General features: G+C 40.1%; 1 protein-coding gene across 4 annotated transcripts; it reads right to left on the bottom strand.

The window, feature by feature from the left end:
• Window positions 1-900: 900 nt before the first annotated feature.
• On the bottom strand, window positions 901-15,492 carry znf532 (zinc finger protein 532). 4 transcript variants are annotated; one of them, XM_082539660.1, is made up of 11 exons: window positions 15,268-15,492; window positions 14,310-14,662; window positions 13,010-13,070; window positions 9,288-11,623; window positions 8,779-8,960; window positions 7,188-7,364; window positions 5,590-5,752; window positions 5,102-5,416; window positions 4,446-4,558; window positions 4,070-4,199; window positions 901-3,984 (listed from the first exon to the last, which is right to left on the bottom strand). In XM_082539660.1, the coding sequence occupies exons 4-11, from the start codon at window positions 11,589-11,591 to the stop codon at window positions 3,481-3,483; spliced, it is 3,888 nt and encodes a 1,295-aa protein (XP_082395786.1). In that variant the 5' UTR covers window positions 11,592-11,623; window positions 13,010-13,070; window positions 14,310-14,662; window positions 15,268-15,492; the 3' UTR covers window positions 901-3,480. The 4 variants fall into 4 exon arrangements, with proteins under 4 accessions (XP_082395786.1, XP_082395788.1, XP_082395787.1 ...); XM_082539662.1 differs by lacking the exon at window positions 13,010-13,070; XM_082539661.1 differs by lacking the exon at window positions 15,268-15,492 and having other exon boundaries at window positions 14,310-14,719.
• Between the last annotated feature and the right edge of the window lie 2,101 nt (window positions 15,493-17,593).

Below are 17,593 nucleotides of genomic sequence, written 5' to 3'. Positions count from 1 at the left end.
GATTTAGTGTTGAAATAAGTGATGAAATTGTTGAAATTTTTATATTTTTAAACAAAAACATGATGTAACACGTATAGTCATGCAAAAAAGAAGGCTCAGTTAGAATGTTAAATGTTAAAGTTCATGACAGTACAATTAGAAAAAGACTAAAAGAGTATGTTTAGACGGGCTGTCCGAGAAAGTCCGTCTCTATATAAAAAGAACACTGCAGAATAGCTGACTCTTGCATCTGATGGAGCAATGCCCTTTGGAGAGACAAGAACAAAGTGGAGATGTTTGGACATGATGCAAAAACCAAACTCAGCAAATCAGCACAAACACCCAATATCAACTATCAGGCACGGTGGTGGAGGAGTGATGATTTGGGCTTGTGTTCTAGCCACAGGACATGGACTTCTTACAGTCACTGAGTTGACCATCAGCTCCTCTGTGTACCAAAGTATTCTAGAGGCAAATGTGAGGGCGTCTGTCTGAAAGCTAAAGCCTGCCCCAAACTGTGTCACACAATAGGACAATGGTCCCAAACAAATCAGCAGATCAACAGCAGAATGACTGAAAAGGAAAGAATAAAGTTATTTTAATGGCAAAGTCAAACCTCAGATGTCAAGCAGATTGAAATGCTGTAGTGGGACCTTAAGAGAACTGTGAAACAAGCGTGAGCCAGAATGTTTCCACAACAAAGTGAGAGACTGATAAAGGCATGCAGAAAATGATTGCCCTAAACTTATTTCTGCTAAAAGTGGCTAAAAGTTTCCTTCTTTTTCACCTGACTCTTAAGTATTACTGGGAGCGTGGCTCATCAGAGAACTACTTGTTTTTATCATTGAGTACAATTATATCAATCTGGCTGTTAGACATTAGTCTTAATAGTAATATTAAGCAGAATCAGGTACATCAGGATGATCATGACAGGATTTCTTCCCCAGTGAAGAGGTGATGTCTCCTGTGTAACAGACATCATTTATTAACATTTAGAACAATTTTGTTTACAAGCATCAGAAATGTTTAAAAATGGCAGCAGTGGCAGCAAGACACATTCTAATCAACAGACTGGTTCTCGCATGCAGTTTTACAGCGCAAGACATTTCAAGTCTTATTGTCATTATAAAGCAACAACAACAACAACAAACAAAGTGAGGCTTTCGTTTGGGAAAGGCTGAGACCAAAGAAAACAATGAGCAACAATCTTGTGTTTATTTCACTGAATTGGCTGTCGCCTATTTACAGCCAAGCGTACATTCATAGACGTTTTCTTATGTCTCAGAAGTTTGTTTCAGTATAATTCCTGTCAGTGAACATAACATCGCATAACTTGAAGAACCATGAAATGAAAAAAGATTCACATCCACACAATAAGGCAGCAAATTAAATGATACTCTAGTGTCCTTACAATTTTAATGTTATTGTGCTCTTGTTAGAATTACGCTAATATACTGTAAAGAGGACTGCTGTTCAAAGGAAGTCAAGTGCTTTGTCTCATATTTACAATATTTAGGTAAATAAACATTTTAAGTGAATTGTAATCTCAAAGAGCTGCCAGTTACAGTATATTAAGACAGTAATGAAACATCAACTTAAAAAAATATCACAATCCTTTATAAAATACTTCCAAAAAAAATTGGCCCACAAGTGTCTTTAAAGGATATAGTAAAGTTTGACTTTATGATCAGTAAAGTTGGGAGCTTTGAACTCATATGTGACGCAGCACAGGAAAGGGACTTTACGATATTGCCAGTGTTTATCTTAACTTCACCGTCTGACAAATACAGATTCTGTAAGTGCTTCTGATGAATAAACTGCATATAAACAATGTGCAATGTTACCCCCAAATCCTCACATCAAAGCTCTCAGCTCAAGTTCAAATCAAACACAGCACAGCCACACATGCCTAGGGTGACCAACCGTTCTCTTTTCCCCGGACATGTCCTCTTCACGTTCTGTTAGGGGGGATTTTCGTGATTGATAAAAATGTCCGGGTTTTCCTATATTCCGACAGAGGACCCATGTGTGTGACGTCATCCCCGAACTGCTGCTTTGTGAGCGCTTGTTCTGCACTCACAGACGGGACAGTCAGCGCGCAGCAACGCACCTAATGATGTTTAAAAGATCCCAAAGCGCATGTCCATCTTTTCAGACGAACTGCAAAAGAAATTTCCCTCGTACCGACCCAGTACTGGTAATTTTTCCTATGCAGATGAGGCATACCATTATCTGTACCATTATTTAATTCCAGAGGCTTTTTTTTTTTTTTGCACTTGTTGACTTGTAAAAGCCTATATGGCATATTTTATTTCACAATTCAATAACCGCACAGAGAAGGTGCCGTTTAAATATGTTTCTTTAAGCAAGTTCTTCATGATTGAGCCAAGTGTCCTCTTTTTTGGAAATCAAAATATGGTCACCCTACACATGCCTGACAGGGGATTTATACTTCTGTGTTAAATCTGCATCTGCAGGAGTGTTGTAACCATAAACCCTTCTGAAACACAGGCGCTACGTAGATTTGCCTCAGAAGTGTAATTCAGGCATACGAGTGCAACTCAGATACTCAACGAAATTTTCCCTTTAGTGATGCTGAATATTTTTTCTGTCTCTAGCCTGTGAATTGTAATCGACTGACGGTTACTTGTATGCTTCGTGAAGTTTGTATTGAATGTTTGATCATTTACTAAAGTTAAACCTCATAGAAAATAATCAAAAATAAATAAATATATTTTTTCGCATGTTAATCGAGAAGTTTTAGGAAATTTTAGGAAACATAAAATGGAAAAAAAACAACAACTTCGCCTAGCTTTTGTATGCTGCGTCACATATTTATGTTTCCATATTCCAAACTTTGTTGATATGTTAACAGCTTACTTTATGAAAATTCAAATGACACTAAGCTGCTTCTTTAACCGATTGTCCTGAATTGTTTGATATTTACTTTTACTCCAGCTCAAAGTTACTGCACATGTGTTCTTCTGGGTGTGTTATAAGAAGTGCGGTCTTTTTGTAGAAGGTAAGTCTTAAAGGGCTCCGTGAATTTTCAAAAACAATTTCAAATCAAGTTAGCTGCGCTATGGGGAAGCTGAAGCTTCCCACAGTTTGATATATTTTTCTGACAGACATTCATTGGGCATTGAAAGTTTAGAACACTGCTGACTGTATGAGGATTAATCCCATTAGAATATATTGTCCATACATTATCTGGTCCTAGCAAGAAGACAACTATGGAAACTATTTCACATAAAAGGCTCTTCTAAAAAAGTTCTATGTAAGGCTTTAGAAACATCTTTACCAGAAACTTTGTTCAATTTCCTCAGACACGTTAAATGATCTTTGATGTATATCACACACTTTTTAGTTTGTATTGTATACATGTTATATACCACTGCATTTGCATGATGTACCTACAACATAAACACAGTCAGTGGAGGTACTGTAGGTTTAACAAGCTGTTTAAGTTGAATTGTGGAATGAGTAAAAAGTGTCTTTCTTTCACTTTTCCGCTGCATTTAGTCTCCTTGCCTTTATGAATGCCATCCCGTGTGTCCTCATGTGAGTGTTCAGGTTTCCCTCCGTTTCAAACATCTTCCCACACACCTTACATTTAGTGTTTGGTGTCCCATCGCTGTTCTCATCAGTAACATCGAACTGGTTCTCTCTTTGACTCTCCTCATCTTCCTTGCTCCGTCCGTTATATCGGCCAAGGCCTTGAGGCTCCTTCAGCCGGTGGACAATAAAGAGGTGTCGGGCCAGTGAGCGGTGGGAGGTGTAGCACAGGCCGCACTCTTGACACTGGTAAGATGAGCCGTCAGACTTGTGCTGAGGAATGTGCTCTTGGAACGCAGCAAAATCTTCAGTGGTGAAGCTGCAGACAGCACACTTGTGAACTTTGAGGATGTTCACCTTAAGCCTCTTCAGTGGCTGCGAGATAGTGCCCCTGGAGTTCAGCCCTGGATCTCCTTCATCATCTTCTGTCTTCCTTTTGGGGCTGAGGCTCTGTAAAGGACATTATATGAAAGTTAGCTCAGAGATGTCATGAAAAACAAAGAAGTGATTTCCTTCTAAAATTGTTCCACAGTACCTTTTCTTTGTCAGGTAAAGCCTCCATGTTATGAGTCTTTCCTCCTACATCTTTAACTCCATGCATCAGTTGAACGTGCTGATCCAGCAACACACTTTTAGTAAAGGGCTGACTGAGAGCTGGGCAGTGCCTGTAAAATCACAATTTAAAAAAGTAAAAGCACATTAAAAAAGTATTTCAGACTTTACTACGTACAAGGCACATTGCATTGTTCTGATGCTGAACTTTGTAAACCTGTAAAATCCCTACAAAAAAATGTGAGTTGGTCATGGAGACCATGGACACAAATAATTTCTTACTTTTGCTCATTTACAGAGTGAGACTTGCTCAGGAAATGTAAGCATACACAAACAGTTGCAGAGAAAGTGATACTCACGGGCAGGTGTAGACCTTCCGCAAGCCCTTGTGTTTTAGACGATTGTGTCGGCAAAGGCTGTGGGAGGAGCTGAAAGACTTGTCACACTGTCGACAGGGGTGCTTTTTCAACATCTGCAGAGGGAAGGGAAGAATATCTGAGGACTAAATCATACAGACCTAGAGACTGTTTGGCAACTGCCTGGAAACCACCATTTGCTATGGAAAATGAGTATTCCCTACCAGCTGCAAGCGGTTGCTAGAGGTTGCTAGCAGTTGCTGTGGCATTGATTGCCTAAGCACCTGACCTAGGGTCAGTGGCCCCTAGTAACCACTGGATGCTAGGGAAAAAGGTGTAGTCCTGCACCCAGTGGTATGTAGTTGCAGGAAGTTGCCTTTTGTCACTAGGTGAAACTGCTTGCAAAGAGGTATGTGATGCTGCACTGCAAACCTCGTTCGGAGTTGTTTGCATGGAAAATGGTAACTACCATGAAGACCATTTGTCTTCAATTTAAAAATTTCCCCTTTTGAAACATGTTGGTTGCAGTGGCAATGTGCTTCACTAAGAAGGTGAATGCTTTCCATTTCTGGCTCAACTCATTTATCAGCACTAAGCAAATCTTAAAAACAATAATTTGGCAAATCTTAAACTTTCTTATGAGAGTGGCAGATATTTACCTTGCCATGTTCTCGCCTCATGTGCACCACAAAGAGCTCCCTGGAACTGAAGAGGCTATTGCAGTCTTTACATGTGTATCCTGAACTGGGAGGGCTCTTAAAGTCTTCTGAACAGTTACTGTTATTTTTCTTTACTGACAAAGCTGAAGGTTTCTTTTCTCCCTTGTTTTGACCGTTGATATTTCTACCATCTTTGTTATTATTACGGGGGCTCTTGCTGTTGGTGCTGTTAGAATTAGTGGGCTTCGTGCTCAGTGGAAGGTTGATCCCCAGGTTTGGCGGGCCCTCCGTGGTCTTCAAGGTTCCATGTATGGCCTGAAAATGAGCCATGTGGGCAAAAAGTGTAAAAAATCTACAGTCTGACATTTCTAAAGTACAACTCATGAGATTAATTGGAAGTTACGGTAAAATGTTTACTTTCAAGTTAAAAATATTCATACAAAAATTAATCCTATTGCACAAAAATCAAACTATATATTTTTGCCTACCTTAATATGATCCAACATGAGCTGTTTTTGTGCATAGTGCAGGGAGCAATCGGGACATTTAAACACTGAAACTTTATGATTGATTATATGCTGGTCAAAGTGTGTGTAGAGGAGGGACTGAAGAGTAAACACAGTATCGCACATGGAACATTTATAGATCATCCTGAAAGACAGACAGAGAAGTATTTAGGGATGGGAGCTGTTCAAATGCTACTTTTGGGTTTACATCATGCTTATAATTAATGTTGGTGCCAGTTCACTACATATAGTATGAAATATTCAACTTGAGGGACATTAAGGCCAAATGGGTCAAGGACAGCTGCTGCTGAGCGTATATATCATCAGAACTGTTAATGATGGGTGATGTAAGTAAGTAAGTGAAAGGTTACTGTGTGGAAAAAACAAACCAAAGCTAAGCCACCAAATCTAAAACACACAAATCCTACTACTGATGAAACAGCAAAGATAATGAAAGGTATTGGACATGGGTATTGGGTTACATTGACGTGTGCTTGTGTCAAAGAAAGCTTACATACATTTATGTTGATGAGTAAACCATGAAAACAATTATCATATGGGTATATAACTGAGATTAATTTGAAAACCCAGCTCTGAAAATGTTAGGAATCTGTGTGAAATGGAAATACATGATAAATATTGGCTCATTTTGAATTTGATGGCAGCAACATTGGGGACAAAAGACTGGAAAAGCCTAACCCTTAAAACAAAAAGCTGGAGGAGTATCTTGTAACCAATTAGGTAACAAATTGGTAACATTATTTGGTATAAAGAAGTATCTTATAAAGGCAGAGTTTGTCAGAAGGTTCACCTGTTTGCAAGAAATACAAATTGTGAAGCAGTTTTAGAATTAATTAATGTTTCTCAATGTAAAATTGTAAAGGCTTTTGAATATCTTAGTATTTACAGTACATAATATGATCAAATGTTCTGAGAATCTGGAGAAATATCTGTGCACAAAGTACAAGGCTGAACCTCAATACTGCATGTCTGCGATCTTCAGGTTGTCAGACTACACTGCTCATTTACAATGGACTTAAAACTCTTATTGGAAAACATGGATGCTGCAGAAGAGAGGATGTCATTTGATTGGCAGCGCATCTCTGATAGTATGCATTAGTGCCTATGGAATTAGCACTAATGCACAACAGTGTGACTTCATAGTAGAAGAGTCTGGATGCTGAATAGACCTGTCTGCAGTCCAGACCTTTAACAAGCTAAAAATATTTGCCACATCATGAAGTTAAAAATAAGACAAAGAAGACACAGAACTGTCTCCTCAGTTCCCAGATATTTTTAGACAGTTGTTAAAAGAAGTGGTAATTCTACAAAGTGTTAAACTTGGCTGTGTCCTGAGTTTTTTGGGATGTGTTGCTGCCATCAAATTCAAAATAAGATAATGTTTTTCTTAAAATTGTACATTTTGTCAGTTAAAATATTTGATACATTTTCTGTGATCTATTGTGAATAAAATATGGGCTTATGTGATTTGCAAATGATTGTATTTTTGCAAAAATATTTTCAGAATTAGGTTCTATTTTACATATTTTTGATGATAGATACAGCATGTGAAGACCTACTTGGGCTCGCCTGCCTTCAGTCCTGGATGCTGTGTATATGCATGTGAGTGTGTTCCCGGTGCAGACTTGAAGGCCATGGGACAGAGAGGACATTTAAAGAAGACCTCACAGTGAGCACTTTGTATGTGGGACTTTAGAGTTGCGACATCAGCAAAGATCACACTACAGTGGATACAGCTGGAGGGACAAAGAATGGAGAAAGGAAGAACAGGTAAGATATTGACTCAAATTACATTTTATGAATCAATTCAGCACATTCTCCTAACAGAAACTTTGCTGATATGAATTCAAAATGGTCATTGACTTTGTGCCATCAAAAGTCCAGCACCTTAGTCTGCAAAAGACTCGTGTCAAACTTGGACCTGATTCTTGAGTTTATAGTAAAATATATGAATAAATATGCATAAATGTGTTTTAGGAGTTAAATATAAAGATTTATATTGAATATTAAAATACACGATAGTTAACTTGGGCCCCAGTCACAAAGGCCTAAAGACTGGCTGGCAACCCTTTAGCAACCATTAGTCACGAGGGAAAAAAAGCAGTTGCTGGCAGTTGATGTGAAATCAATAGCTGAAGCCCCATTTCTGCTGGACTAGAGACAGGTTGCCAGGACCACCAGGCAGCCATCAGTAAAAGTGTGTATTCTGTGAGCAACTGAGATGTGGGACAGTTGTAAAGTGAAATTGGAAGAATATATGCTGAGCTGAAAACCTTGTGATTTCAAACTTTAACCCAGGGTCCAGAGGTCAACATGAGGTTACCAACTATGCATGTGACTGAAGCTATAACTAGTATGTGGAAACAGCGGGAAATGACCAGCCTGACAAATCTCTCTATAATCACATTTTAAAGTACTAATTGAAGTAGAAATACAGATATCGTCACACAGAAATAGAAAATACATTTATATTTTGGGATTGTTAACCTCTGGTCTTGGGGATAAAAGTAAATTTTTTGTATATTGAGCTGATTTATGAATTTAAGTTAAAATTGAAATGTTCTGAAAGTGCATTTGCACATAGTGTCATGTCTATGAAGTTGATAGCACTCTTAATTGATAAGCAATTACAAGTCATATCAACTGTAAAAATATCATCAAGAGGCCAAGAATGTAATAAAATGTATTACATCGTTGCGGATTTTACCTTCATGGCCAACTGTTCTTTTAATAACAATTTGATTGACCAGGGTCATAATTGAACTGTAATTGCTCAAAGACAAACTTTTATTTTTAATGGCATGTAACTTGGGTGACTCCAACTGTGACAGTCTAATTTTTTCTCAGTAATTTTTGTTGTGAATAATATCACTTTTGGGGATATGGGATTGTCAAGCTGCAGATGTTTTAATAACTGTAATTAGAAATGACACTATAAGTGCCACTTTGAATGGAAAGCAAGAACAAGACACATTTTATTCTGTGTATGGCCACTTTCAGAAAATCATGGTGCAACGTGGCTTCATATTTTAATCAGATTTCACACTATGCACATAAACATCTGGGTCTCAATAGCACATGTTTTGAAAAAGAAAAAACTATGTCGCATAACAGAAGACAAAAAAACAAGTTTATAAAGTTCTAACGCACCAGTAGCCGACTCTCCGAGTGTAATGCAGACAGTTTTTGGTCACATGTGACTGGAAGTGGACAGAGCGACAACTGGCACCACACTCAGGGCAGATGTAAGGTGATTTGTGCTGGTGGATCCGCTGGTGTGACAAAAAGCTGCACTGATTTGGGAGAAGCATTTGGCAAATGGTGCATGTTTTCTATGGGATAAAGAAAAGACATTAAAAAATTGACTTTTTTCACCTACTATGTTTAGAAAACTGCTTCCAGAATACATCATGTTATTTAACTAAAATATTATTAATGCAAATTAATATATACTGCAGATTAAATTATTTTTATATTTCTTCCTTACATGTATCTTGGCATTTACAGTCAACTATACACTCTACCCTTTATATAGAATGCCTTGTGTTTTCATAGCATGGTATTTTCTGCGGCTTTTGTAGAGATTTTGTCAAATTGACCGGAGTTGGCAAAAATAGCTTCCCTCACATCCTGTGGTGATTTACGCATTACATACACACCTGACTTCTGGGCTCCAATGCTTGTTGATAGTGCATTGCTAGTGAGTTGTCATCCTGGAACATTTCGTTACACTCCAAGCATTTTAAGCTGTGCCTGCAGAGCTTTGATGCATCATCCTCCAACGGCATGGCTGCCACAACAGGTGCACTGCTTGGAGCTGAAATCACTGCAGGTTGGTTCCCAGCACCAGATACCTTGTCTTGCATTTGACCCGCAGGCGCATGTGCTTGAGTGGTAGTGGTGGTGCCATTAACGCTGTGTGGTCCTGCAGCTGATGTACCAATCATCTGATCTGCAGGGATGGGTTTTAGGATTAGGTGTGAACACTGCATAACCACCCCTTTGTCTTTGTGACCCCTAGCATGAGACAAGAGGCTGCATTTGTTATAGAACACTATACTTTTGGCACAGTGGTTGCAGGTGACCTCGATCCGCACACTGCGGCGCTCGTAGTGCTGTGTCAGGCTCTTCTCAAGAGCAAATGAATCTCCACACTCCAAGCACTTGTAGCCAAGTGAGGGTAGAGAGATACAGGCTGAGGTTGGTGGGGAGAGGTTTGGGATGTACACAGGGACAGGATTCATGCTACTCAGGACTTTATTGAAGGCATCCACCACAGAGCTTTGAGAACTAGTGAACACTTGAACTCTAGAGACTTTCTTTGACTGCTGACTGGTGAGAATTGTCTGCTGTTTTGCTTGCTGTGATTGCTGATGTTGGGGCTGTTTGTACAAGGTGTGTTGGAAATCACAGGCAGCAGAGGACACTGTATGAGGCAAAAGGCTGAGGTTACTAAGATGGACTGTCTTTGGCACAAGTTTGGCATTTGCCAGACTAGAGGCAGGTACCATGACAGTCTGTTGTTGGATGGCATTAGCAGCTTTCAAGATAGCACTGCTGGCACTTTGTACTGATGCAGCAGGGATGACTGTTGCTTTAACCGTTGTGTTGTTAGCCAGCTTAAGGTTGATAACTTGGGAACCAGCTGTCTTGACTGCTGAGACTGGCAGGAATGCTGTTGCAACAGGTTTAATTGTCATTTGCTTGGTTATTTCAATTGAAGGTCCCCCTGTGGTGGTTAATACTGTGGTTGAAAAAATTGCACTAGGATTAGTGGTTGTCATGACAGATGTGCTGTTCTCTCTTTTTTTCAGACCCTCAGGATCAAATTCTGGAAGGACTCGGGTGACTGTACGCTTGATCTGTCCAGTTGAGGTTTTGATTGTTTTGATCCTGACCTTTGGGATAACTGGGGTGGTGTCTGTGTTTGAGGCAGGGGAACCTTTGCTGCTGCGTTCACTAGTCACACTAGAGGGGCTGTCTGGTTGTCTTGTTAGCAGTCTCTTTGCAATCTCCATGGCTGATTCCTGATCCTGTGGCTTCTCAGGGACTCTTGAATTTTCTTTGACCTGTGCTGGTTCTTGTTGTGTTGTAGGAGAATCCAAAGTACCTAAGTCTTCAGCACCAGCTTTCTTGGCACTTAGAGCAGCTATGGCTGCTATACAAGATGAAAGTTTTGTTGAGGATTTGGATTTGACTTGTGAAAGGCTGGATGGATTACCAAGTCCCGATGACTGCCCACCTTCTTGGCTCTCTTTGCTATGAGACTTGGGCATTGTTTCCTCAAGTTTCCCTTCAGGTAAAGTTGGCTGAGAGAGATTCTTGAACTTACAACTTCTAAAAGTACCACTGTTATTGTTGTTAAGATCAGGCTTTTGGTCTCCATTTGTTTTGGGCTTGGAAAGACTTTCCCTTTTAGCAGATTTGGAGTTCCGCTCCCCTTTCCTAGCTGTGTGACCTCCCTGCTTGTCTCCTGGGTCTTCTACCTCAATTTTCTCATCATCATCAAACTCTTCTGTGCTGGAAATTGGGCTAAACTGATTGAAGGTACATGATTCATTGTTCATTTTCTGGCCTTCCTCTCTGGGAATTTTACATCCATTCTTCGTGTATTGAGCCCCAGTTGGTATTGTGGACACCAAAATATTATGAAGTCCATTGTGAACAGAAGGGAGTCGGGAATGGGAGTGGAAATGCCTACCCCTCTCTGATTCAGTCCCACAATGGTCACTTGTGTCTAGGTTTCGTGTGTTCTTCACAATGACACTAACACCTACATCATGTGCTGCTGAGGGGTGTTGGGCCTCATTCTCACTGTTAGTCACACCACCACTGGTTTGCTTGAGCTGTCCATCATGGTCATCTTGGTGGCCAGATTCAATAGCGGCTTTAGGATCCACCATGTCAGGGATGTCAAAGGCCGCCAGCAGGTCATCAAAGTCAGGCGTCTTCATATCGCCCATATTCCTGCTCCTGTTCCAGTGAGGTGATCACCCTAGAAAGACAAAGTATCAAAACATTTTATTATGCTGGTCTTGGGAGCTACAACCCTTAACTCTATTGTAATTGTTCTGTTTACAAGAGTGTGCAAGTATATAAGAATTCTGATCAGGTCAGTCATACAATGATGGCATGAAGCTAGTCTTAAAAAATTGGATACGGAAGAAAATGTGTTCCATTTATATTTGTGTTTGCTTCATACATTAAATATAAATATGTAGAATTCAGTCCTATTTCTGTCATAACTTAGTAAGTTCACTAACTAGTTTTAGACAGGTACACCAGGTTGTAACACACCATCCACATAGTGTGTAGATGTGATGCTGTGATGACATTAAAAGCACTTTGTTATTAAATAAATTAATAAATAAAACAGTAATAATATTTTCGTCAAAGTGAAATAAACTTAAAGTATACCACAGTGCTGATTATGTCAATTTTAGCTCTCGTCAAGAATTTGCTGAATTATGGAATTATGCCTCAACTATATATATATATATATATATATATATATATATATATATATATATATATATATATATATATATATATATATATATATATATATATGATTTTCCTTTTTCAGTTGTCACTGCTCAGCTAAATTTTGTCTTGAATAATATGAAATAAAATGTTCACAATAAATTGGCTTAGTTAAATAATTTGTTTAAATATAAACAGGAACACTATGTGTCTGTTTATCATAATCAAATACAAATCAGGAACATATTCTTGGCAGTCAGGTGAAATGTTTTGTGTTTTGAACATTTTTATTTTTTAGGAATCAGCCTTTATTTTTATTACAAAAACAATTTAAACTAGCTATGATTGGGCCTGTCTGAATGTAGCCTGTTATGAGTGTTGGGGACAAAAGGGACAGCTAAGCTGCTCTGCTTGTACGTGCAGCTGAATCAGTGCTGCTGTTTCATCCAAATCTACAGGAGCCAAAGTTCCACAGACAGACCCATATCCTTTAACCTGGACTTGGATTGCAAAATAAAGAATTCCCCATGTAATCCATATTGTTCGCTGGTGATGAAATGACAGAGAAAAGGAGAAATCTTATGGGGGGAGAGGGCAGGAAACATATGCAGTGAGGGAAAAAATGGCTGCTGAGCTGTGTGAAGCTGCAGCAGAGGGAGAAAGGCCTGGTGGAAAGAACAGCTATTCACAGCCATGACAGGCAGAACAGCTTGACGTAGAAACCAAGTGAAGGTTAAATGCAGGCAAATATGTCAAATACACAACATAGAACCCATCTTGACAACACCAGTTTAATAGACGTGCATTGTTAGCACTTGAAATCGACACAATGTGTAAAAGAGTACTAAAGTCTAATAAATAATAGAGGAAACATGCAAGTGAATCAGCAACTCCTCACCCTCTTGCCTCCGTCCCTCTCCAGCCACTAGCCAAACCTTCTTTCCTTCCTTCTTTCCATCCTGAAACAAACAAAGTCACAATACTACTAACCCACAAAAGCCATCCACCACCCCACCCTGCCTGAAAAAAAAAAGAAAAAAGTCTTGTTTCTTCCCAGCCAGGCAAAGGCCCAGAATACAGGCTCAGGTTACATCCCGCGATCTGGTGAGTGATGGTGGTCTTGGTAAAAATCGTCCTTCTCTGCACCACTCGAGCACACAGACATGTAAACAGACAACAGATAAAGCATGCTCCTATGTGTATGCATGTGTGTGTATGTGTGAGGTAGGATCTAGGCTGCAGATTCTCAAGACTCCCAGCCAGCCACGTCCCACTGCACTCGTCCCTTCCCAAGTCTCACTGCTCCCCTCACACTGAGCTGTGCTTCGGCACGCTAGCGCTCGGACATCCAGCCAGCATTTAGCAGGAGAAGCGGGGTCTGTGCTTGTGCTATGGTTGAGCTGTGATGGTCTGCCATGAAGCAGCCTAGGCTATCTCTATCCCCATGGAGCACAGAGACAGCATTGTTCCTGTGAGCACTCTGACTGCCTCAAACCGGTTTCAGCTGGTTCCGGTCACCCAGCATAAAAGCCTTCTGCTGCAGACAGAAGCAGTGTGCTCACCTCCCAGGAAGCACTGCAACAATTCTCACTAAACCAGGTCCACATTGTCAAAGATTTTATAAAAGAACAAGGATTGAGCTATTACCATTTCACAGGTGGACACTAGTCTGGTTGCTTGCACAGCTTTGAAATCAAGCCAAAAAATACAAATAATGGAGAAGAATATGATGATTGGTTTGAACACAGATGTTGAAAAAAAAAAGCAATAGATGCCAACAAGACTTAAATGGTAAAATGACATCCAAATGAGTCTTTATGATAGCTGCTTACTAATGCACTGAGAAGAAGAAGGAAGTTTAAACAATAAGGATAGTAGCCAAATCTTATACTGCAACCTTGGCCTGTTCCTCAGACCCATCCCTCAGTACTTTACCCCCAATCATGATAGTAACCCCTCTGAAAACTGAAGACTTTGATGTGGCCCCTAACAGAATTATTCCTATCACTGTGATATAATGACAGGAAGTGTAAACAAAAGTAAACATGGGCAAACAGGCCGCACATGCACCTTCCTCCCAAAATTTAATCGCGTGCCATCCCCACCACCACATACACCCCCACAGAGACGCACAGGGACATAGACATGCACTGTCATGCATATATATATGTACATATGAAAAGGTAAACTTGGCATACCCTTCTCAGATTTTTTTTTCCCACTCTGAGAGATATTGAGTGGAAAAAAGTCTTCCTTTGGAGGCCTCAGCACCTGCCCTTACTCAGCCCCAACCACTTCAGCTTCCACCCTCCATCCTCAGCCCTCCCTTCCCCCTCCTCCCACTCTCCTTCCCTGGGTCAGTCCTAGCTTTCAGTCCCAGCCCAGGCCTCGTATTATCCTGAACCCCTCGCCACCACCACTACGGCCGTGCATGAAGGGACGGATGGAGTATTCAGCGGGCGAACCAGGCCTTTTGTCTCTGCCTGTGCAGGGAGTGGGGTGGGGGGAGGTGGTGAGAGGACTCTCCACTTTGGCTCTGAAACAGCAGCAGCTGGTGCAGAGAAAGAAGAGAGCGAGAGAGGGAGGCAAAAACACAGGGAGGTGGGGGAGGCGGAGAGGAAATGGAGGAAAAGGAAATGAGCGCGAGCGTATAATAAGTTTCTGATTTTGTGCACCGTGTTCATATATTTACGCTACAGAACACAAATATAAGTCAATAAATGATGTTAACACAGGATCACCGCTGATGTCCATGTTCTGATCCTGCACATTTTTTCCCCAGTGATACATAACACACAGAAACAAAATGTATAAATAGCCCAGGCCTCTGTTTAGGCCCAACTGTCGGTCTGTGTGCCGCTGCCACCGAGACTCTTGCCTGCGTTTTTGTTGTTAAACATTAAAGCACTGGCATTGATGGTCAAACAGCTGCCCAGCTTTTAACGGCACACAAAATATTCATGAGGTGTGACTGCAATGCAAAGGACGTCTGCAGACATGAGCTCAATCATCCTGATCTGATGATTCTTCTAGCCCACACAGCAAAGCACAGAAATAACATACCAATGACAAGCTAATCACAAGGTATAACATACAACATCGATGACAATACGTGTGATAAAATTGGTGCGCAAAATCAAATAGCTCATAACCTACCTGGCAGACTGCACGAAGAGGCTTTCAGCAGAATAAGACTGACTCTCTTTGGCCTGCTACCAGTCCTTGATACATCTGGCAGAGCCACCAAAGGCAGCCTCGAATGCTGCAGCTTAAACTAATTATCCTTCATTATGTAAGCACCATGCCAGATTTATTCGTCAGACAACACAAATGCATTTTTTACACTGAAAGGGGAGCTGGAGCTGAGAATGTATATTATAAAAAGGCCCTCATGGTTCCTCCTGTCTCTCTACACTGTGACAGATTCAGTGCAGGAGAGGAGGCTGAGGTTGCTCCCCACCCCCTAACACAGACAAAGTCACATGACGTCATGTTGTCTCCATTCATGCAGGGCATAAGAGGAGCTGCTAGAAGCAAGCCATCTCCTGCCCCACCAGATTTCCTGTTTGAGATATTATCACTTGAATGTGTTTTCCCAATGCTTTAAAGGGAGGCAGAAGAAACGCCAACAATGTATTCCTGTTTTGTTTGACACTTTTTCTTATTTCTATCATGTAATTATGGAGTTACATGATATAGAGTATATAGACTATTATAAGTGGCAGCTACAAAAACATCTGACTACAGTATCACTTTACAGTAGGTACAACTGGGTACTAAAAATGAATAAAGGACATCCTAGTAGATAATGAGTGCTTCAGTACTTCCCTATAAACTGTGCAGGATGCTGTGTTTTTCTTTCTATTCTTTTTTTTTAACTGGAGAACCAACTGGAAGATATGTTCAGTATTTGTTCATGCATAGTTCTAGATGAACTCTTTTATCTGCTTAATTTTTTCTGGATCATTTAGTGAAACATGGTTGTTACTCAGTAGTGTCTCATTATTTAATGATTATGTCAGCAATACTGACTGTTTATGTGTGCTGAAGAAAACTGAAGCAGTATACCTAGTAGATAGTATACTTTATTGCTTATATTTACAGTTAGGTCCATAAGTTATTGAACACAAGTGTTGTGATTTTTAGCTCTGCACACCACCATGTGGATTTTAAATTAAACTATCAAGATCCCATGAAGCGCAGATGTTTAAATTCAAGGTGTGTTATACATAAGAAGCACTTGGTCAGGAGAAGACACGGAGTTTCATGTTCAGGAATAGCCTGATCCTTTATCATTTCATAACAAATTAACCCTATAATGTCATGTGAATGGGTGTGTGGCAAACAGAGGGTTGACCCAGATGCAGGACTTAGCAGACTGACGTAACTCAAAACCGCAGCTTTGTTTTAACACTGGTAAAACTGTGCAGGAAACAAAAACCAAAAACAATATCTGAGCTGAACAGGAACAAACTGACTTGAGGCTAAGCAAACGGCATAAAACTCATACAGCATGAGGGAGGACACGAGAAAGAATAGAGGGAGACACAGACGATGTATACACGTTTATTGTCATATAAAGATAAACGGTGTAGCCACATTTACCCATAATGAAATTCTTTGGCTCGTGCTCCTCAGCTTCACATGAGCATATAGAAAGTGTGCAGTTATATTTAAGAAGAAAATAACAAGAAAGGAACAGTAATAATAATAATAATAATAATAATAATAATAATAATAACAATGATAAAGAAAAAATGAACAAACAAAATAATAAAGTATTAAATATTTAGAGAATTTAAGACAATTGTTGGTATTTACAGTTTGTGCAAAAACCTGTGCAATGAGCATTTAAGTGGCATTTGTTGAAGTGACAGTGTGCAGAGTAGTGAGTGTGTAATGGTGTGTGCAGAATGTCAGCAGTTCAAAAGCCTGGAGGCTTGTGGGTAGAAACTATCTCTGTGTCTGCTAGTGCGGGTCTGAATGCTGCTAAACTGCCTGCCGGACGGCAGGAGTGTGAAAAGTCTGTGGCTGCGGTGGCTGGGATCAGAGAGGATCCGCTGTGTTATACCAGACGAGACAAGGGAAGCAAAACTGAACCTCACCCACATGAGACAGGAGACTATCAAAATAAAACAGGAAATAACACACACTGAGTCCAGACCAAGACAACTTGACAAACAGACATGAAGATATGACTGACAAAAGGATAAAACATAGATTATAACAGGAAAATTAAGGGACAAACGTCTTTGACTCATTTGATGACTTAGCGCAAGCCATCATGGCATTTGTATCAAAACAACCCACTGTAGGTTCCTTATGCAATAAAATGAAAGCAATATTGTGCTTTTGGCTTTCTGAAAAGATTTCAGAACTGTGACAAACACAAAGCAAACTGTTCATTTTAATGAAAGCTGCCAAAAAGACCACCCTTTAAAAGTCAGTGTTCGTGACACCACTATCACACTGCTTAATGCGT

This window comes from Aulonocara stuartgranti, assembly GCF_965226115.1.
Source record: "Aulonocara stuartgranti genome assembly, chromosome: 7".
Lineage (NCBI taxonomy): Eukaryota > Metazoa > Chordata > Actinopteri > Cichliformes > Cichlidae > Aulonocara > Aulonocara stuartgranti.
This window is presented reverse-complemented; position numbering and strand designations above follow the sequence as displayed.